This window comes from Grammomys surdaster, unplaced genomic scaffold, assembly GCF_004785775.1.
Source record: "Grammomys surdaster isolate TR1022 unplaced genomic scaffold, NIH_TR_1.0 126298, whole genome shotgun sequence".
Classification (NCBI taxonomy): Eukaryota; Metazoa; Chordata; class Mammalia; order Rodentia; family Muridae; genus Grammomys; species Grammomys surdaster.
The window spans coordinates 5,346,525-5,370,111 of NW_021621098.1; the positions used below are offsets into that span (position 1 = coordinate 5,346,525).

The 23,587-nt window shown below is 39.5% G+C and overlaps 1 protein-coding gene across 2 annotated transcripts in view; it reads right to left on the reverse strand.

The window, feature by feature from the left end:
- Window positions 1-3,149: 3,149 nt before the first annotated feature.
- Impact (impact RWD domain protein) overlaps window positions 3,150-23,587 on the reverse strand; it is a 31,257-nt gene continuing 10,819 nt past the window's right edge. For both annotated transcript variants that reach the window (XM_028759490.1, XM_028759489.1), the window contains exons 2-11: window positions 22,974-23,102; window positions 21,827-21,879; window positions 21,352-21,414; window positions 15,923-16,008; window positions 13,209-13,334; window positions 12,055-12,152; window positions 10,000-10,073; window positions 7,691-7,781; window positions 6,175-6,309; window positions 3,150-5,570 (exon numbers count right to left, since the gene is read on the reverse strand). In XM_028759490.1, the coding sequence (XP_028615323.1) occupies window positions 5,505-5,570; window positions 6,175-6,309; window positions 7,691-7,781; window positions 10,000-10,073; window positions 12,055-12,152; window positions 13,209-13,334; window positions 15,923-16,008; window positions 21,352-21,414; window positions 21,827-21,879; window positions 22,974-23,084 (903 nt within the window). In that variant the 5' untranslated portion in view covers window positions 23,085-23,102 and the 3' untranslated portion in view covers window positions 3,150-5,504. The remainder of the gene's footprint in view (window positions 5,571-6,174; window positions 6,310-7,690; window positions 7,782-9,999; window positions 10,074-12,054; window positions 12,153-13,208; window positions 13,335-15,922; window positions 16,009-21,351; window positions 21,415-21,826; window positions 21,880-22,973; window positions 23,103-23,587) is intronic.

Sequence of the window (23,587 nt, forward strand, 5' to 3'; positions counted from 1 at the left end):
GCCTGAGGTCTGGCCCTAGCGGGTAGCTGAGTTTAGTCGGAGCTCTGGCCCTCTCTCACCTGCACCACCAGGGCCAGCTGTCCAGCACTACTCCAACTAGGTCCCCCAATGCCACCGTTAGCAGGAGGCAGGGGAAGTGACCTTACACCACCAAGACTGGCTCACCTGTGTCTTCACCAGGTAGGTCAGCGCCACTGTGCTGCCCAGGTGAGGTGCAGGGCCTGCCCTCCTGACAGCCAGTGAGAGGGCAGGTCAGCTCTCCCATTTGCTTCAAGTGGCAAGAGGTGAGGTGGCAGAGGGCTTCCCTTCTCTAGGCTACCTCACAGCAGGAGGGATGGGGCCAGCTCTCCCTTGTTTACATCCTCAGGGCAGGCTCATCCCCTCCCCATGTCCTCACCACCAGGGCCAGCTCTACTGTGTTGCCCAGGCGAAGTACAGAGCATAAGGCCTGCTCTCCTGAGTGCTGCAACCAGTGAGGGATAGTGCCAGTTCACTCTCTCTCAGGGGACCCCAGGGCCAGCTCTCCCAACTGACACAGGGGGAGGAGGGCATCACTCTTGGTATCCAACCACCTCGTAGCAGATGAGTGGTACGGCCAGCTCACCCTTGCAGCTGCCTCACCCACAGTCTCTCAACCAGGGCCAGCACTTCTATGCTGCTCAAGTAAGGTACAGGGCCTAAGTGCTGTAGCCAGTGAGAGGGGCAGGGCCCTCATGAACTTGGGGTCAGCTCTCCTGAGCAGTGAAGGCACCCCTCACCACCACCACCCAGGCTACCACACAGCAGAAAAGTACTGGGATAGGCTCTCACCCGCATCCCTGCCACCAGGGCCACATCTACTGTGCTGCTCAGGGGAGGTGTGGAACCTGCTCTCCTGAGGGCTTCAGCTGTTGAGTTGTAGGGCCAGCTCTCCAGACCTCATGACCCTGTGGGCAGCTTTCTTGACTATCAGAGGTGGTAAAAAGTAGGGGTGTGTGTGGCATTATCTCTGTGCCTGTGCTACCCCACGGAAGATAAGTGGCAGGGTCAGCTCTTCCACACTCATGCATTCATGCTGCCAGGGTCAGGGTCACAGCCTGGGAGGGGTGGGGCCAGTTCTGCATAGCCCTCTAGGGCCTGCTTCTTGTTCACTATGACAATGCCTTCCCAAAGGAAGAACATGGTAATTTAATGTCTAATTAGGACTCTAGGTACACTTGGAATCCTCAAAAAAAAAAAAGCCTATACCAAATACAAGGTAAGATTTTAGTGGAATTCTTTTCACATTCTAAGCTCACTATTTAATCCTCGTAATTTAAAGAATAATAATATTCATGAAACTGAAGAAAGTTAGGTACTTGGAATTTCACATATTTAATACACTTGCCAGTGGGGCAATGGTGGAGTATGGGGATTTTTAGATTAACTCCCCAGAGATGCAAAACTGTAACCTTAGTTCTCCATATCTGATCCAACCTTGGTAACAGGACCTCATCTTCCACTTCTAATTACTAATTGCAGAATTGACTGCCTCTTCAGTGACAAAATGTGGTCACCTTTGGTGTATTGTCAGCACGGAAATACAAACCAAGACCACACCATGAAAATGAAGGTTTCATGAGAATCCATGTACCGCTGGCAGGAACAGACTCCACTGTAACTGTTCAGACAACTGCTCACTACCTAAATCCACATGCTAGAGCTAGCTTGTATTTTTTAAGAACTTTGGGAATGAGTTGACACCTCACCAACAGTTTAAATTGAACAGAATGAGAGCAACCTGCAAGTATACCAATCTGCACTGACCTCAGAGCCAGGACACCCCTGTGCACTACAGGTCCAAGCGCTACATGTATATGTATATGCTATGACCTAGCAAACCCACACCTAGCATTTGTCCAAGAGAAATGTCTACATATGATACCAGGAAAAACAACTAATGCGTCAAGATACCTGTTGCTAAACCTGATGACTTGAATTCAAACTTTAGAGATCACAAGGTCAAAGGAAAGTAACGAATCCTGAGAATTGTCCTCTGTATGTACACACACACACACACACACACACACACACACACACACACACGAACGCACACAAACACACATGAATGCATGCACGGAGGCACAAAAATAAAATTACACATTTCTAGTGTACATACATTCAGTACAAACCACATATAAGAAGTGTTAATAACAGCAATAACTATAATAGCGTCAACTCATCTATTAGAAATAGTCATGGAAGAAACACTGCTGCACACGACTACCTGGATGAGCCTCCCAAGCCAACTCTGGAATAAACTGTCAAAACAAGGCTGTGTCATCCCATGCACATATAGGTCAAACCAGACAAGGCTCATCTCCTGCATGAGAAATAAGGGAAGCAGTTACCCACAGGAGGGGCCAGTGCACAGGAAGCACAAGTCAGTTTAGTTTCATCCAAGGGCTGGCTATATAACAGTGTTCACTTCTTGAAAATTCACCCAAAAAATTGCATCATGAAAGGAAGAGCTTTGATTTCATAATTTAAACCAACTGGGAATGGGAAGAAAATCTAAATGAAAATCACAAGACTGTGTAATTTGAAAAAGAATGTAAGAAAACCTTTAGGGACTGGGGATACAGCTTGGTCAGTACAGTACTTGACACACAAAGCATGAAGTCTGAGTTTGGGTCCCCAGCATGTGTGGCAGGGTGCCCATGCTTCCCGTATTGAGAGCAGTATTTCACAGTATATTTCACAAGAATCTGGTTGATACGCAAAGAACTATAAGAATATATAAACCCTTGATGAATTCCATTCCTATATTTTCCTTATAGTCGGAGAGAGATATAAAAACCTTTATGCAATGAAACAGTACTTCACATTTGCTTCTAAGAGTTAAAATTCTGGCTTACTTCCAGCACTCAGTTTGCAGAGGCAGGAGGATCAAGTTCCAGGCCAGCCTGGTCTACAGAGCAAGTTACAGGATAGCCAGGGCTACATAGAGAAACCTTGTCTCAAAAACAAAACAAACAAAAACACAACAAACCACCCCCCCAAAGAAAACAAACAACAAACAAAAACAAAAAAGTTAAAAATCTGAAAAAGCCTTCCTGAAAAATACTGGAGGAATGGGTTTGTATATTACAACGTACCCAGAAGACAGAATGAAGTGCAGCCATAAGAAGTTAAGCCATAGAAGAATATTTATTGATATGGGAAAATGTTAACAATATACTTCTATATGAAATATGTAGGATACAAAACAGTATATACGATTTAATACCATTTTTACGGAAAGAAAAATAGCCATATATACAAAATCATGCATAATAAAAAATAAAAACTGTATACACCATTTATGGTCATCTCTTTAGTGGACTGGATGTGATCACAATTCACTGAAGTGATTACAACAGTATCACTCACCTGCCCTGTAAACAGTATCTGCTTTCTCTGTCCTGTGATTAGTGCTTCCAACAACCTGTCTCTGACACAGACACCTCCCCAAGCAGCTTCTGCTTTGCACATCAAAGTAAATGCTATTTGGTCATATATACTGGCATGTGGACAACATTTCAACTAATAAAGAGACTGCCACAGCAGACGCCTGGCTTTAGAAAGTTATTATTTGGAGAACTAAAAAATTCTCTACATATGATTTTCTCTACTTTAATAGAGAAAAATATGCTATCATTATTTTGCATGGATGATATGTAAAATATGTAATTTCAGGAGTCAGAACTGAAGAATTTGGGGTCTCTCCTCCCACCTGCAGTGAAGAAGATTAAGGATCTTAACCCATAAAATGTGGTTAGTAATCTTGTAAAGTAAGGGAAACAGAACATTTTTAAGTGAAGGAAAATGAGATCAGAGATATAAAAATTGTCTTTTCTTCTGTAAACGCTAATACATATTAGATAAAACACCAGGAAACAAATTCTAATCCAGTGTGCTAGGAAAATTAACTCCTTTTTTCTGCAGCATAAAATTCTTAGTGTTTTTAATCACTTTCCACAGGTCTGAAATGTCAAGATTATATCATTATCTTTAGCAAATACTGTCTAGGTTCTATAACAATTAATACATAGGATATACTTAGCATTTCATGGAAACAGAGGTAAGTGTTCCAAATACACACATATAGGTCATCCTATAATTCTTGATAATTTACAACATTAAATAATGTTGAAAATAAGACTTCTGTCTCAGAACCCACTCTAGTGTAAAGCTGGCTACTGGATTCCTATTTAAAATACTAAGTGAGGATGTGGATCTTTCAAGCTTAAAAATTGAGAAAAACATCTGCTCAACTTCAGATGCTTTCTATGCTCCAGCATTCTCCCAAAGCTGCCTCCTAACACCTGACCCTTCCTTGGGAGGGGAATCAAACTAGTTTTGTGATCACTTGATCAATTTAGTAATTGTTGGCATTATTTCTGAATGATAACAGGGTACAGCTTACCTACATGTCAAAGGGATTTTTCTGTCCTACTTCTTATGTACTATGCAGGTAAAAAAATAAAATACTTGTTAAAAAGGGCAATTAGACAAAAATTTGTAGGGAAAGAGTTTTTTATCTAATCAAAAGATTTGTCCCTCTACCTCTCAACAAAAATCACAGAATTAAAAAAATCTGGCCAGAGTTCAAATGGCAAATGTATTATCAAACTGGTGCAGTTGCCAGCCTGCTCCTGTGGTGTCCTGTTGTCTCTATCTTGTTCTGCAAGTGAGTTGACCAGAGCACAGGAAGAACACAAGGAAGTGCTTCCAGGTCCTTCAGAGACACCGGAATGTTACCACAACACACTTAAGGGACGGAAAGACTACTGAGACTGAATGCTCACTGTGTGTCACTACAGGAATCAAACAATAAAAGGCAGCGACTAAAAAATACTAACTTTTTGAAATTTCACAGTCACCAATTTGCAAAGAAACTGAGGAGTAACACGTGGACTAGCAAATATGTAAACTATCACTTTGGCACATGATCACAGATGAATACTCCTGGGTTTTCACGTAAACTATTACTCCATGATGAATACTATGAAAGGAAGCATGACTAACTTGTGAAATCACAAGAGAAAGACTCCCCAAGACTCCCGTCTTCAATGCGCTCCTACTCTGAAAAGCTCTTGGGAGCAGTGAAGGCAATGTTCATCTAACAGCATGACAATTCCTGTCACAAGTGTGGCATTTCTATTCCTCTGGAGACGTCTTCCCCACCTAACAAAGGCACATGACAAGACTGCAATGGACACTTAGCTCAGGAACAACACTGTGCATGTGTCACTTCCTAGTATTATATGAAATGGTAAATAAGCTCACAGCAGTTCTCCCAGTAAATGTGAGACACATGGGAGTATGCTCTAGGTTCTCTAGTTCTGGCAAATGGAAGAACCAGAGAAGGAAACACAATGCTGGTGTGATGATGATGAACGGGCTGACTTGAGCTGTCAGTGTGCTATCTTAATGGACTCCCGTGACCACTGAGAACATGTGCACAGTGGCTGGAAAATTAACCTTTCACACGGGGTCAAGGATTAATGCTCATTCTTCTTCTTGTCTTTTTTGACTTTCTTCTTTCCCATATTCTTAGTTGGCTCCTCCTGGAAGAGAAACCACTCAATGAAGCAGCTCCACAGCCATGTACAAGACCTCACAGCAGCCCCACAGATGATCTACACCGTCAAGTCTATGTGCTTTCAATTATCAGTGCTGGGCCTGAAGACATGCTGACATAGTCTACTATCGTATTTCATGACACTCAAGGCTAGTCAAAAGAAACATTTCACCTAGTATATTTATGCTTGAAAAATCTCAGTATTATTTCATTTATCTCTGTCCTCCCAAGTAATGCAATAAAGCCTAAATAGATATGAACATAAGTAAAGCATAAGCAAAAACCCTCAAAACATAAAGACCACATCCAGACATGCACAGATACTCTGGTACTAACAGAAGGTCAGACCTTTACAGGAGCCTCTAGACCACGTACCCAGTCTGACAGTTCATGGCTCTCTGGGCCTTAGCTTGCTTTTCTAATAGAAACCCTACAGACCTGTGAACTCACACTGTCCCATTGTGTGACTAGGCCTAGCCTGGCCTCCTAGTCCACACTTCACTACTGCATCCCTCCACTGCCGCCCACTCCTGATTGTCTTTCTGCAATCTCAGGGAGAGCACCCGATCACTGCAGCATCGACTACTCACAGGGGTACTTGTGAAGTTCTTCTCTACCAGGATGTTCCTGGCACAGTTGTTGATGTGTTTGAAACGATCAGGTCCCAACAGGACCCCTCCATACCAGCGGGATACAACCACCAAGACATTCTTCACATTCAAAACCTGTTATTTTCAGAAGCATAATTAGACATACAAACAGATAGTTTTAAGAAGGATGAAATGACTAGTGTATAAAACCAGACACATTGAGTAAGGCTGCTAACAACTCAGGGATAAAAAATTAGAACAAAGAGAACTTAGTAAGTCAATGCAGTGTTCTAGTACCCACAAGCTCTGAACTTTGGAGCCACCTGTCAAGAGGGGAAACCATGAAGGCAGACTGACTCTTAAGAAAAAGCTAAGTTTAGGCAGCCTTTTACCAGTAAGGGAAAAAAAAAACAGACACACAAAATAACCTGCTTCTGAACAAACAACTGAGAAGAGGGCCTACACAAGTAGCAGCTGTAATCCTGTCCAATGCTGCCTTTAAAGTAAAGCCTCCCAGAGTTTATGCGTGTTGCCTATACAAAACAAAGTTTCTGTAAGAGAAAGACGTAGTTAGAAAGCAAATCCCACACACAGAAGTACAAGAAAATGTAGTAACTTACTAAAGAAAAAAAATAGCCCTCTCTTAAAATTAATAAACAATCAATGATCAGACCCAACAGGATGAAAACACCAGACAAGTAAACTAAAACGGGCCTAGAGAAACTTAAGGTTTGGGAACAGTTCAATAAAGGAACTCAATATATGTAGACAAAATTTAGAAGCCACTATAGCTGTAAAAACTGAACAAGAATTCTAAGAAAAACAGAAATAGAAAACAGGAAAAAAACCTGAAAATTAAGGACAGGAGCTGGAAGAGAGCTTATTCATTAGAGCAGAGAGGCCCAGCAACTACATAGAGGCTCAACCACCTGGAACTCCAGTTTCAGGGAATCTAATGTCCTCTTTGATCTCTGTGGCACTGCATGCACATGGTACACAGACATTGTGCAGACAAACATCCATACACATAAAAATAAGTGACTTTTTGAAAGAAGGAAATTATTTCTAAAAAGGAAGAGAATATTGCTTAAGAAAATTAAATGGAAGGCTATTAAAAGTACATAAACTTTGGAAGAAGTCAAGAAAATAGCTCAGACAATTTAATTATTAACAATGAATTATTATAAGTATAACCCATATTTTACCATCTGACAGAGCTTCACAAAGGTGAAAACACAGAGAAGCCATTGTCAGGAAAACAAAAAGCAGTTTTCCAGAGTTGTATTGTTATAGCAATACAACAATCTTGTATTATTTCCTGGAAAGCACAGCATTTGGTACAAACTGTCTGTCCTCTGACCTGGAGCCAGGGGTGAAGAAGACATCTCCTCAATCAGTGCTTATGACTGGGTCTTCCATCATTCAAATTCTTAACGTCTTCCTAAGTGGAGCTCTAATTTGCTGAGATATAGTAAGGCATGTAAGTACAAACTGCAGAGTTTAACTCTTCACTCACCTCCATGAGGTGAAGAAGGCGACCCCCAGCAGCTGTCTCTCCATCATCTTCACAGTCCTGCAAGAAGGTCTGTTTATCCTCACAGAAGATCCTAGGAACACATATAAAGGGTTATATATTGAAACATCAAAATATAACAAAATACATATTACATAATAAATGTTAGTCCTCACTGGGTGATGGTGGTGCACACCTTTAATCCCAGAGCTCAGGCAGCAGAGGCAGGCGGATCTCTGAGTTCGAGCCCAGGCTGCTCTACAGAGCAGGACAGCCAGGGCTGCACAGAGAAACCCTATCTCAAAAGACAAAATAAATGTTAGTCCTCAATTATTTAATGCCATCAATATGATCACTTCCAAAACTGGCATATTTGTCTTAAAAACCCTTCATGAACTCTGTCTTGAGGCATTCCTATGGACAGGGACACTAGGACCCAGAGGTGTTTTTGTGAGAAGACATGCATTTCCTTCTGTCAGCCTGAAAGCTCTGATGTAATAAAGAGTAGTCACTGACAGCCATTCATTGAGAACATACTGCGCCAGGCAGTATAGAAGAGAAACTTGAAAGTGCTGAGAAGTAGCACACTACAGAGCCTATAACACAGTGAAAAAGCTAAGGGCACTGAGGGAGGTGAGGGACTACATGTGGAAAGGGTTCACTCGTCCCCTCATTTAATCCAGCTACCAAGATCTGCACATACTGCGGGACACAGCGTGACTGTGATCCCAACACTTGGAGGGCAGAGGTAGGATGAGTGGAATGCCCAAAAAAGCAAGTTTGAGGCCAGCCTAGGCTACATGAGACCCTATCAGAAATAAAATAAATGGATGAATAAATAAATAAATAAATAAATAAATCCAACAGACAGACAGACAAAAAGGAATACTTTAAATTTCTATCCAGATACCGTTCAGGAGAGCACACACTCATACACATAACTTCTTTTTTTAAGATGTGAACCTATACTGGGCAGTGGTGGCACATGCCTTTAATCCCAGCACTTGGGAAGCAGAGGCAGGTGAAATTCTGAGTTCGAAGCCAGCCTGGTCTACAGAGTGAGTTCCAGGACAGCCAGGACTCTACAGAGAAACCCTGTCTCTAAAAACAAAAACAAACAAACAAACAAAAGATATGAACCTACTAATAGAAAAAACTCCCTTATGCAAACTGAGTCTTTTGAATTTGATGTTTGGCTAATCTAAATTTTATAAACATTCAACTGAATTTTAAATTTACACCAAGTGCCTGTATCTATCTATATTGTTTTATTTGGGGTCTAAATTACATTTCTAAATCTTACAATTTTTTATATTTTAAAATGTTCTTTGTGTCTTCCTTTGCAAACCAGCAAACATTTGTACTCCCACTCTCAAGGCATGCTGTAACAACACTCTCAACTCATACAAGAGTATGCAGTGCTGTACACAATATAAAAAGGTTTAAAAACCACTTCTGGAAAAACCTGAAATATGTATCAAGTTAATACTTTTGATAATTCCACTGTAACATTTTTCCTCCTTTTAATTCCCTCTACTTCTTTTTAAAAAGAAGGTGTGGCACTGTGGGCCCAGTGCAGGAGGACGTGGTTTCTGCATGAGCACCAGGACCTGAGTCTGAGTCCCTGGCACCCATGGACAAAGCTGGCTATAGCAATGTGCTGCCTGTAACCCAGCACAGACGGGCAAAGGCCAGGAGAGGAGGAGAACATACTAGTCAGTCAGTTCAGACAAAACTGTGGCTCCAGATTCAGTAAGAGATCTTGGCTCAAGAAATAATGTAGAGAGCCACAGAGAACAAAATCTAACACCGACCTCTGGGCACCACACAGGAAAGCTCACACTTACATGTATGTACACATACATATGCATGTGCACACACAAAGGAGAAGCAACTGAATCTACCTTGCAGAAATAATCAAATTCATGTTCATAAGATGCAGTGAAAATTTGAAAAACTACAATAAAAAAAATGGCTAAATAAACCACAGCGTGGAACCTCAGCAAACATTATACAACATTAAAACAGCTTTTATCAAATGTAGGAAAATATTTTATTAAATTAAAAAACTAGACATAAGTTAAAGTATTTGAAAAGAATAAACTTCTCACAGAAAAAACAACTACACCCACCAACTGTGACTTTACCTTTAGAAAACACTGGGCTCCCCCAGCTACATGTCTCTCTGCAGTTTCCAAATACTTCACAGGTCTACTGTTGTAATACAAAAGCAGCTATGTCTTAAAATCCTGCACATAATTTCCCAACCACTGTTTGTAAACTGCATATTGTAAAACCTGGCAGGCACTCACCTGTAGGCATAGATATTGTGGGTGGCACTGGCAATCTTCTTATTCTCATACAACTTGCCAAGAACCATTTTCACCTTCAAAAACAGTAGTAATAGAAATAAACAAATATGCCCTTTATTTTCTCTGTAGATGCTAAAAAAGTAGAATTAAAGTGATTTGATATAAATTTTATAGCAAATCAGTCATTTAATTACTCTATAAAGCTCTGGAATGACCTAACGGGGCAGACATTAGTATAAAGAACAGCCATGGTAGTGCCAAGCACTAATTATGAACAAACGTCCATATGTCTGTATGTCTAAGGCACAATATATGAAAATGTGTTCCCCTAAAAAGAGAACTTTTCATGTAAATACAAGCATTTCCAGAAATTTAGCTCTCAGATTTCCCAAATGCACATACTAGAGTACAGTCCAAATGTAAAATCACAACTGCCTCTAGGAATTAGGCAGGCTTCACAGATGAGGCCTGAGCCAGTTCTTGTCATATGGTAAGGGACAAGGGAAAGAAAGTGACATGAGGAAGACATCCACTCAGGGCCAATGCAGGGAAGAGGAGGACTGGATGAATAACATAAATAAGTCACAATAAAAACCTCCCAGTTAAAACAAAATTTTAAATCAACAATAAATACATTTCAATATAAACTTAAAGTAAATAAATAAATGTAAGTATGTCCCATGAATGTTTATTTGGGACTCAGCTTTAACTGGTATGTCCTCTGTCAACCCTACAAGGAACAGGAAGAGAGGCTGAGGAAATGTTACACACTGTATGGAGAAGATATGAAAAGAACAGCAGGAATGGTCAATTAGGAATCAAACATAAAGCCTATGTGTAAGGAGTCTGGATTTTCCCTTGTACATAATAGAAATCAGCAAAGACTGTGTGAGAAGGAGAGTAGGTGGAAGGGAGAGCGATATGGTCAGATTGTCACAAACTCAAGAGAAACACTGGAAACAGCCCAAGGTAGACACAGAGAGCCCAGTTGTAACCACACACTACAATCTGTGGTCCTGAGTTACCACTTTCAGGTTCTCAGATTCTGATCAATATAGTACAATAGACAATCATCCTGAGGACTATTTCAGCAGCTCTCACACAGCCTGAGGGTCTAGGATCAAGAACAGAAAGAGGAATCAGGATGGACAAATTCAGAATAATGTCTAAGAAGGACCCTGGAAGAGTATGAGCAAAGTCAAGGATAGACTGAGACTTCCGAAGGAAAGGTCAGTCAGCTAAGAGGAAAATTGCTGCTCCTCAGCACACATCGGAGTAGAAGAAAATGTCCTCTCTCAGCATCTGAGAGGAAAGTTCTTATAAAAAGAACTTTATTCCTAAGAGTCAAGGCTTCAGAGTTGCTTAGAGGACTGGGGTGTGGAGCCCTTGCCTACATGCGAGTCCGGTTCTGGTTCTCAGCACTAGAAGAGGGTGGGGCTGGCGTAGAAACATGCTGGAGGAGCTCCACCCATGAAGTGGCGAACAACTGTACTTGACATTATACTCTACTTATAGAACTGGACCACCTCGTACATCAATGTAGGTTACTTTCTGCTAGATCACGGAAGCGATGACAGATCTTGCTGGAAAGACTTAGGAGTGTCAAGGACCTACAGAGCTTTCAGAGAATGAGCTGCCATTTACATCTGCTGGTAGGAATATGATCAACTAACAGAAAACCAAGAGAAAGAATCCACATGGAAGACTGAACTTGGCACATCTGTCCACATGACCCCCTCATCATGGAACAGCTGAATGAAACTGGTTTCACATAGTCAGTAGAATAATCATTCTTTTCTTCAAGATCCATTGGAGAATAAGCTCCAACCCAGCACTGTAGGACACACATGATCTAGTTTAATCTTAAAAAAAAAAAATGAGATTTGCACACAGTTTTGGAAGCAAGCAGAAGAAACAAGAAAATCTCTCCTGCTCACAGGAATCTGGGAGTCTGGAAAACAATCAACAATGTTTCCCTTTGATGAAACTTTAACATGAGAGGGAAGGTGTCATTGCAAGTCTCCTAGCACTGTACTAGGGAAAGCGGTCACACACCTGTTCAGGACAGACGACGGGGGCCACGTGTGCCTGAAAGGTGCTCCTCCGGTCTGTGATAGGGACGCCGTGAGCAACTTGGGGCAAGTCTTCTGTTTCTAGAAAGTCAAAGAATTCATTTGTTTTAAAGAAAATCAGCAATAAGGAAAAGAACTACAATATAAATAATATCATATGGCAAATCTAAGCAAACAGCACAAATAACTCTCTACAAAAATTAAACTTTTAGTAAAATGTTCATATGGTCTCTACCTGCACTGCCAGGTAAACTGCTACAGTCAGGACTCAAATCCTAGACTTGAGTAATTTAAGTTAGCACAGCATCTAGTTTTTGAGAGAGTAAAAGGGCTACTCAGACTGACAGACGCTTACACCACAACTTACTTGCTTCTCTACATAGGCCGACCTCGAGTGTGAAATCTGATTTTATTTTGTGTAGCTATAATATATGTCCTCCAATAAAATTATTCCCACTTTACATAATGGAATTAAACACATTAATATTATATCCAGTCATTATTCCATTAAAAGTGCAATGATCCTGTTATTCTACCTTTTCAACAAGTTTAAAACTTACTAGGTCAGCTGTTTGTGGTGGCAGTTGTGCATGCACCCATGTAATCCCAGCAGCCTTTAATCTGGGTATGTGAGAGGAAAAGGCAGGTGGATCTCTAAGTTTGAAGGTAGCCTGGTCTACAGAGTAAGTTCCAGGACAGGCAGGGCTACAAAAACCCTGCCTCAAAAAAATAACTACAATGGAGAATCCAACTACCTCAGCTGCTAAGAACCAAAAAGGCTACAGGAGCAAAAACAAATCTCAACTATCTGCATGCATGCAAGCAAGCAAGCAAGCAAGCAAGCAAGCAAGCAAGCAAGCAAGCACTTCTATCCGGCTGGTAATGGTGGTGCACACCTTTAATCCCAGCACTTGGGAGGCAGAGGCAGGCGGATTTCTGAGTTCGAGGCCAGCCTGGTCTACACAGTGAGTTCCAGGACAGCCAGGGCTACACAGAGAAATCCTGTCTTGGAAAATCAAAAAACAAACAAGCACCTCCAAACTTCCTTATGTGTTTGTTTATTGAGTCTCTAAGGCCTCCCAAGAACATCAGCAGCACCCTCCTCTCCTCAAGAGAAACTAGTTAGGAACACCATACCTGGTGGTGTACTTTCACTGACTTTCAGGTCTAATGTGTTAACTGGAGTTTCCGGTGGGTGTTCTAGAACAGGATCATCTTCAACCTCAACCTCTTCCTCTTCAGTTTTCTTCTTTTCTTCTGGGCCTATGTGAAAATGAGACATCAGGATTGATCTGTGAAGCAAGTAAGAAATTACACCTACAAAAATCACTGGGTGATAGACAGAAAGAGGCAGGCAGATCTTGGTGAGTCCCAGGCCAGCCTAGTCCACATAGCAAGTTTCAGGCCATACAGTGAGACTGTCTCAAAAACCAAAACAGAACAAAAAAAAAAAAAGCCAAAGGAACTGGATTTTGGTCTCTACCCAGCATTCTTTAACAGAAGGAATCATGGCTTTTCCAACAAAAGATTTCTAAGAAATAAATGAAGGAAGGACATGAGGATCACTGTGAGGTAAGAGTCAGGGTGATGATGATCTTGGGGAGCTCTTCTGATGATGGGTACTAAAGCTGTGGGTGAGAAAGAACAGAGAGCCATGGAGAAGCTGCCTGCTGGTGGTGTACTCCTAGCATGGACAAGTCCTTGGTTCAATCCCCAGAACTGAAAGAAGAAAAGGAAGAGCCTCAGCACAGTCTTAAGTAGCATTCCCCTAAGCCTGCAGGTCCAGTTCCCTGGAAGAAGCAAGAAAGAAGCATGTTATGTGAGTTTGAGGGTTTCAGGCCAACCTAGGTACTGGGCAACATAGTGAGATCCTATTCTTGCCACCAAAAAACAAAAGCAAACCAAAGCAAACAAACAAAAAACACAAATTCTCTCCCACATAAAAGGAAAGGGACTGGAGAGAGAGCTCATTCATCAAAGTGCCTCCACAGAAGCATATGGAGCTCAGTTCTGTCCTAGAATCCTTCCCACTGATAAGGTAAAAGCAGGAAAATCCACGAGGTTCACACACTAGCCACTCTCATCTGCCTGGAGTACACCAGGCCAATGACAGTCTCTGTCTCAAAGAAGGCAGACTACCACTTTTAAAAATAACACCTGAGGTAGTCCTCTAGCATCATGTGTACACACACATACACACACACAAACTATACATACACATGCTCATACATTCCATGTGCTCAAACACACATGCACCTGCACATACATGAACACACACATGTAAACATAATAATGCATTTTTTTAAGAAATTGGAAAGACCAAGGAGCCAATTACAGAATAGAAGAGATCAAACTAATAAATGGACTGTAGAATCCTGGACACAAGGTCCAACAGCAACAGAAAGGACTTTAATGGGAGAACTCATGGAACCTGAGTAAGCTCTTTAATTGACCCAACAGCATTATACTATGGTTAGTTTCCTATTCTTGGTAGTTATACCACAGTTATTCAAGTTGAAAAGACAACCAGGTAAAAGATGCAATGAGCTTTCTGTATTACTTCTGTAACTTTTCTGTAAGTTTAAACTAAGCTCTGATTTCGAGTTCTAAATTTCTACAGGTATATTGTCAATTTCTACAACTATTCAACTCTACAAGACAAGCTATCAAAATTAACTTTGTTTTTGAAGAATTTCTAGAGCCTTTCTCGTGCACTCTCTGAATGCTGTAAACTTACAACATGGATCCAAAAGTCAAAGAAAACACTTTAAAAATGCTACAGATATTAGTGACTTTATGTCACTGTCCCTTTGATTTTTAACTAAAGCAGTAAGAATACTTGCTTCTATAGAAGTCATGTGAAAACACATGCACCACCGCCATCGATGTTCAGTGTCCAAAACAGTCACTCCTCTGTAAACAATCCTTACCTAACAATGTTGTAAGCTACAGGCTCTTTTATAATTCTTTCCCCAAAAACTGAAAATAATTTTATCAGTAGTGACAATAAAAAGCAATTTAGAAACAACCCCAGGCTAAATGGTAACAGGGCTCTTTCTCTCTTAAAGGCCTTGTGGTGAGTGGCAAGCCCAGCAGAGTGAAATGAGGAAGCCAGAAGCCCTTGTGCTGTCCTATCTCAGCAGCTTAGTAAGAGGCTGACAATACTGTTGTTTTTAAATTTCTAAGTAAAGGTCCATTCCTTCACTTAGAAGAGTAACTATGGTATGTGAATTACATCTCAATTTAAAAGTCTATTTTAAAGATAAACTATATATTCTAATATAAATCAAAATACTTCTCAAGAGTTCTTTTCTGATAAACACTAGATTTAAGATTAATATCTAATTTATATATCCAATTCATGGGGAATTCTACAAAGTTGATAATACCTTAATAACATTCAAGCAGAACATATTCTAGATTCCAGTTCTTTCCACACAAAATTCTACATTCTAAGAATATAATCCACAGAGAAACCTTATAAAAATAAATCACTATAGCTACGTGAGTAAGTGAACTTTCAAGAGAAACTAATTTTTATGATATAGAATCTATAAACCTTGCTGAGCATGGTGGCACATGCCCACCACTCAAGAGGGAGAGGCAGGCAGATCTCTGAGTTTGAGCCCAGTCTGCTCTACAGAGAGAGTTGTAGGGCAGGGATACACAGAGAAACCCTGTCTCAGAAATAAACAAACAACCCACCTAAAAAAGAAAAAAGGAAAGACGATAACAAAAAGAAACCACAAACCAGAACATAGGTTTTCATGTGTAATTTCAACTATATTACCTATATGAAAATTTAAGTACTCCCAATTAAAAGAACACAAAGAGGTATCATTCATTCTTACCTGGCTCTGATAGCTGAGATTTCTGTATCAGAGCATCTCTTATTTTCTCCACCCACTGGTAAAGAATACATTCACCAATGTTCTGTCTAAACAAAATCAGGGGCAAAATTCATTATTTAAAAAATGTAACAACTCAAATTCAAAAAATGTATTTACATTTAAATCCTAAGTCACTATATTATAATAAGACCCAACCATGACTTTTCCAAATATATATAACAGATAAAATTTACCAACACTTATGTCTGAATAATATACATTTTGTATACCAACATTACAGACTCCAATTGGCTCAAAAATTAATGTACCTTACTTAGAACATTAGATGAACAAGTGCAACCAAAGAAGAGAAAGAAACTGTCTAAATCTGAACTACAAGTGAGACAGGCGTAGACATAACCTGTTTCTCTCCATAGATGCTTCAGATGGGGATGTGTCCAATCACTACTAGCTCTTCTCTACTTTTTAAACAACTCAATCGGCTTGTTTAGCTACAAATTCTTCAACAAGGAACATACAGACTATCAGGACACTCGGAGGAATTTAGTTAAACAGATCTAAAAGATATGTAGCTCATATCCATAAAAAAAATTTTTAAACAAATTTAGTCTACTGGATAATTGATTCGTTTTGGTTTCAAATAATGTTTGGCTGACTCAGGTAATTACACACATCTCAAATCACTAAGCAAAACAATATGTTAAGAGTTTGGAAGTTAAATGCTAGCACATCAATAAAATAAAGGTCAAGTATCTCATTTTTAGAGTAACGTTAGCTTTGATATGTACAGTACTGAAGAGATGGCTCAGCAATTAAGAGCACTGACTGCTCTTCCAGGGGTCCTGAGTTCAACTCCCAGCAACCACATGGTGGCGCACAATCTTCTGTAATGGGATCCAATGTACTGGTGTCTCGGAATAGACAGTGTGCTTACATACATTTAAAAAAGAGTGAAGAAAAGCACCCCCACACTATGTCACAGCAGAGCCTTGCTGCTCTCCTTTACCCTCAAACCCATCCATGTCACTGGTTCTAACTCCTAGCACTAATACTGTGGTCCTTTTAGCACACAAGTTAATGGGAAAGGTTTTAAAACAATATCTACTCTTCTTTGCTCTCTCTGGACAGTGCAAAATCCAATGTATTAAATGTATACTAAGTCTCAAGGACATTATATACACCAGCACAGCTGATTATCACAACATATCAAAAATGTCATAAAGATGTCCCCATTGAAGAGATGAGAAAACAGATTTACAGAGACCAGTTAGCTTGTCCAACAGCTTTGCTAGCAATTAAGAAGTCTCAAGCTACTAAGAACTAAGAACTGAAGTTCAAAGTTCAAAGCAACTGCATTTTGCTACCCTACCAAACAGCTAATAATAAGGGCACTTCAACAGTCTATGGGATAGATTTGTAAGAAATCCAAATGCACATACTGCTAAAGGTTTGTCTGTCCTAGGTGAATCTTCAATCTAGGAGGCTTAGGAGAAAAGCATGACTCAGTGGCCTGGATGCACGGGAGCCTATCCTCTCTAGCCTCCTGTATACATGACATACTGCCTGAGGTCCTGGGGCTATGGGAGAGGAAAGTAACATCCCCCCTTTCACAGTGTTGGTAATCATCTTCTGAACAAAATCAGAGCTTTATAGAGAGTTCTATGTCCTACTCTTACTCTACTGAATTCTTCACGTCACCATCACCTCAGTGACACAAACTCAAGAAGTACCAAAATGCTGACTAGCCAGTCAGCACTCACTAGCTCCCTTCGAAATACAAACAAAAGTCATCCCTTTTAAACTATAAATCCACATTTAGATTTTGTTCTCTAAGACAGGGTCTTACTGTATGTAGCCCAAGCTACCTTGAGTCCATGTTCTTTCTCCCTCAGTTTCAGTACCGGGCTTACAGAACGGGTCACCACACCTGACTCCACACTCAGCATTTGAAAAATAATACCTTAGAAGAATTTCTACAATTAGTAATTTTCCACAGCAATAGAGGAAACTCAATTTTCACTTGAGATGTCTTCTCCTCACCATGGCTTCCCCAGAAGCAACAGCTGAGAGCACTACTGAGCTTCATGTATCATTGCTTTTGTCTGCACTAGCATTTAGCAACAGTCCCTTGGAGAATCCACCTCAAAGAGGCACAGTGTGCATGACGCTTTCTGGGTAAAGTAGAAATCATTCTGTATCACAGACCCCAAAAATCTACCACTAAAAAAAAAATGTTTTTTTATTAACATATTATGTAGTTGTTTTCTCTTGCAATAAGAATTTATTTCTATGTTTTAATTATCAACTAGGATTTAGTATGACTCCTATTAAAAACCAAAAACCTGGTCTTCAAACTTTTGCCATTCACTGCTATATTGAAAGCCTTTATAGAACCAGAAGCTAATTAATTGACAAAAGCTAGTCTAGTACACTAAACCCCTGCGTCTTCTTTTTTGTTTATGCTCTTTGGACCCCAGGAGTTTGTTTCAAAAACCTCATGACAAGCTGACTCACCACAGGTCCGAAGCAGCAGGGCTGATCAGTGATACTTGAGGGGTCTCCAAAACTATAACCTGAAATAAATCTCTTTTCTTCAAGTTACCCCAAGAGTTTTGTTCAAATGGCTCAAAGCTAACAAACTACTACTGTGTGCTAAATAAAGTATATTATATGGTGTCATTTAATCTTCACAAAAATACTATCCTCATTCTACTGGAATGAAAATAAACACAAGAAAGTCATACTATTCAAAAGTTGATTCCAGAACCCTGACCAAAACAGCCTTAATGCAGCCTAACTAAGCTTTAGACACGCCACTAATATTTCATAGGTACATGGTCATGTTTGTGTATGCATGCACGTGTATATGTGTGCTTGTGTGTGAGTGCATGCATATATGTGTGTGTTGCTGGTGACCAAACCTAGTACACCTAATTCATTTTAATTTGTGTTTTGTGTGTGGAGCTGGTGATTAAACCCAGTACCCTACACATTCAAGACAAAAGTGCTTGCACTGAACTACATCCTGGACCTCTCCATCTTAATTTGTTTTGTTTTGAGGCAGTCTTACTATGTAGTCCTTGATATGTGTATTGGGCTAACCTTGAGCGCACAAAGCTTTGCACACCTCTGCCTTCCAAGTGCCGGGTTCAAAGGTGTGTAATATCACACCTAGCTCTTCACCTTTATTTTTAAATTTCAAATTCCTAGCAAAAAAACCAGTATATAGAATATAAAACATGTTTACCAAAAGATCCATACTTTCTTACCTAAGTAACCACCAACCATAGTTTGTTTAGCTTCTTATATAATAAACAAATATTAAATTTATCATTCAAAATTATACCAGATATATACAACCAAATAGTACTATAATATTATGAAAATAAAACATTAAAAACTATATTGATAGATTTATATTTGATTTTTTAATATAGTTAGTAATATTTTTCACTTAATGCTAGGATATATAAAATAATTAAAATGACTAGGATATATAAAATAATTAAAAGTTGTCACATAAAACTAAAAGAAAATCAATTCACATTGCTACTTATCAATATAAAATACTGTCATTAGACTGTAATTGCTATTCAAGCACTTTCACTAATCAAAGCATGATGCCCTCACTCTCATCTTTAGAGCAAACCTTTAAAAGTGTCTGAATGAGGTAGAAGAGGCAAGCTTTGTCCTGTAAGAAGCTTCTCTTAGTGCACGGGGCTCTGAAGTCATGGATAGGTAGGTGAGAAGCCACTGCACAGTCAGCCATCCCTGCAGTCATGGCACTGCCACGGGCAGGCACAAAGTGTGGTAACATGATGGAAATCAAGCGTGGAAAGATTTAAAAAAAATAAATAAAAAATAAGAAAAGATGAGCTGGAAGTGACCACCAGCTGTGTAAGTGTGTGCATTATACAATTACACATATGTAATTATAGATATTCACATGTATTTATACTGCATGTATGTATATACATACAATTGCATGTGTATATATGTATACATATATAATGTACATATGTATAATTGTAAGCAAGTGGTAAGGACAAGTTGGTAAGTAAAAGTAATTGGATTACACAAAGAAGCATGTTGGAAACACAGATGTTAGAATGGCCAGTAATGTTAAAACAGGGATCAAAAACATTAAATGATTAAAGAAATAATTGTGTGTTGAATCACTAAGTAGGGACCGAGAGAGGTCTCTTAGGAAGAACAAGTGATAAGGATTCCAGGATGACTTACCATTTTCTAATTAAATATTTTGGGAGGAAAAGAAACCTGGCCTTGATCCCTGGGACATAAAGGGGGCACTCTCATAGTACCAAACAGGGTGGACACCTAGAACATATAATAGAATGCTTACTAATTCCTGGATTCAGAAAAAAACAAACTAATCCAGAATACTACTTGGTTTAATAAATCATATATTTCAAAAATCCAAATCAACCATATTTTTCTCTTGACTAATGATTTATCAGCTTCCCAACACATTTCTTTCATCAGTTCTTGTTACTTTCCAGTCATCTCCACAGAGAAGCAGGCTCGCTTTTCCAAACAGAAGTCTTATCATTGGCATCCCACTACTCAAACTTGAGCTTCCAACAGTTCTCATGGTTAAGCTGGTCTCTACAGAACTCAGATCCGACTGTCCACCTTTCTTCACCTTTTCCCTGCCGTGGTGGTCTCTTACCATCCCATTTCATGTCCCCTTACTATACTCTAACTGTTCATTGAAACGAGTATGAGCTAATTAACTCAGCTCTTAGTCAAGCAAGCCAGATTAGAATAAACCTTTCAAAGTTAATTACCATCACACTGCCTAGCTTTGTTCTGACAAAAGGTATCACAGCTGCAGAGCTGTGTTCAATTTTACAGTGCTGTAGTGCCTTCTGCTTTCACATTAGAAAATTCTAAAGGCTAAAGAAAGGGATAATCTCTAGTTTTGAGAAACCATGTATATATAGGATCTAACACACTACCTGCCATGTAGTGTTTGATGGAAGGATGGATGGATGGATGGATGGATGGACAGACAAATGAAAAACAGTGCCTCTGCAGGATCTTGGTCTTTTAGATTAATACAAGAGAACTATCAAAGTATTGAGAAATTTAACAAATAATTATGGTTGGAATTATTTCATCATCATTTTACTCTCTATATTCTATGAGGATATACAAGAGCAACATTTCTAAATTTGCCTTCAGAAGCCAAGAAAGTATTGCTGTCTTCTCATTTTAAATATTACCATATTTTTCTATCAAATGCACATATAAAGTTATGCAACTAACCTTTTAAGTGTGCTTACAGTAAATGTTTTTGTTAATGAAAGAGCCTCAGAAAAGGTTCAGGAAAAGGACGAGCATCTGTCAAGAAAAGCTCAGAGCAAAACCACTAGGAAAACATCTGTGAAAAGTTCTCTGTCACTTACACATATATATCCTCAAGGCTGTTTGATATGTCTGCACGTTCTTGCCCTTTCAGCCAAGGAGCACTAAGATTGAATAAACACAGTAAAGAACATTATTCAACAATTAGGTATATATTTCAAATACTCATTAGTGTGCTTTACATCATTCTGTAAAATGCTCTACACCAATGTAACATAGATGCTTTTAATTTCTATATTCATTTTAAACAAAGTACTTTCTATAAACACAATGACTATATAGAAGATTATCTTTGACAGTAAAATATTTTTATAAAAATATAAAGGTAGGGGCTAGAGAGATGGCTCAGCAGTTAAGAGCAGTGACTGCTCTTCCAAAGATCCTGAGTTCAATTCTCAGCAACCCCGTGGTGGTTCACAACCATCTGTAATGGGATCTGATGTCCTCTTCTGGAGCGACAGTGTACTCACATACATAAAGTAAAAATAGTAATATATATAGAGAGAAAAGGCTTACTTCAACTGATAAACAGGCGGCGCTGTACCCGGGTACTCATTTGGTAACATCACCTACAAAGAAGTTTTAAAACAAATCCGCTTACACTGAAAAGCAACTACATTTATAAAGCCAGGCAATGAACAAGTTCCTAACTTGTCTAGACAAAAGACAAAACATAGTTTTATTTATTATCAGGTGAAAAATCTCCTCCTTCATATTTATAGTTCTACCAAAATTATGCTGTTAGAGAGGCTTTAATGTTTTTGGAAGCTAATTCTAGGCAGGGAAGCTATAAAAGAATGAAAGTTCAGATGAAGAAAACCAAAGATGAAAGATTAATGGGTACAGGGAGGGACCCTATCTCCTGACGCCAATGAATGTTGATACTATCTTTCATTTTACAAATATTTTTCTGAATACTTAAAATATCCTATGAAATTAAATATACTCTGCAAAATACACATCTCTTTTAAAATCAGTATTATGAGGGTCGGGGTGCTGGTTGGTGCACACCTTTAATCCCAGCCCTTAAGAGGCAGAGGCAGGTAGATCTCTGAGTTCAAGGCTAGCCTGGTATACAGATAGAGTTCAAGGACAACCAAGACTACTCAGAGAAACGCTATCTTGAAAAACAAAGGTAAACCAACCAACAAACAAAATGAATAAACTTTTGAAAAAAAAATCAGTATTATGAAACATGACAATTTTCACAAATTAGCATCCTTTATTTAAAAATATACCAGCCATGGAATATGCCACAACTAATAAGACAGAAAGCCATCACTAATCTTTTCATTTATTTTATTTATTCTAAGCACAACAGAATCTCATAACTTCCTCATCTTAATTGTCAGGCACCTTTCTAGGTCTAAACCTTCTTTTATTGGTTAGGGTAACAAAAAGAGATAACTCAAGTCTGTAAACAAAACATTAACAGGTTTAATAATTATAAGAATTTTGACAAGAAAGATTGTAACCATCAACAAAAGCATGGTTTGAGGGTAATCTGCAATTAAATACCAATGTTTGCATAATCATGACAATCAACAAAGGCAATCCAAAAACCAATTCATATTGGAAAAATCATAAACAGACAAATTGAATAAATTATATATTAAGTTCTAATGACTGGAAAGTGGTTGTAAAAATGTAAAAAAAAAAATACCTGCAAACAAAGTGTCCATTTGGGGTCATCCATGAAGTCAGTGATTCTAATACAAAATATTTTGGCATTTTCATCAATGACACACCACTCCTCGCCATAAATGGCTGCCATTGCTTCAATTTCTTCACTCTGAAAGTTGATTTTAAGAAGTCAACAACTAAACATTCAAGAAAAGACCTGTTCATATTGCCTTTTATAGCATTAACAATTAACATACTTAACCTGAAGAAAAATGAGTCTTAGGAGTGTCTGCTCTAGGTTCTCCCATGCAAGCCGCTCAAACACATACTCAAGGTACGCTAACACATACACAGGAGTGCCACGCCCACAACTGTGCTGCCCAGGCACCTTCGAAACCTCGGTCTTATCTGGCCTGCGCCTAGTTTACTCGTGTGACCAAGCATCCGAACTGAGCCGAGCCAGATCGTGTGACGCAGCAGCTGAACAAGGCTTGCTCACGTGACAACTCAGTCGAGCCAAGCCGAGGCTGCTCGTGTGATGCAGCAGCCAGGCTGGGTTTGCTCGTGTGGTAATGGAGCCCGAGCCGATCTGAGCCAGATCGTGTGGCGCAGCAGCCGAACAAGGCTTGCTCACGTGACAACTCAGCCGAGCCA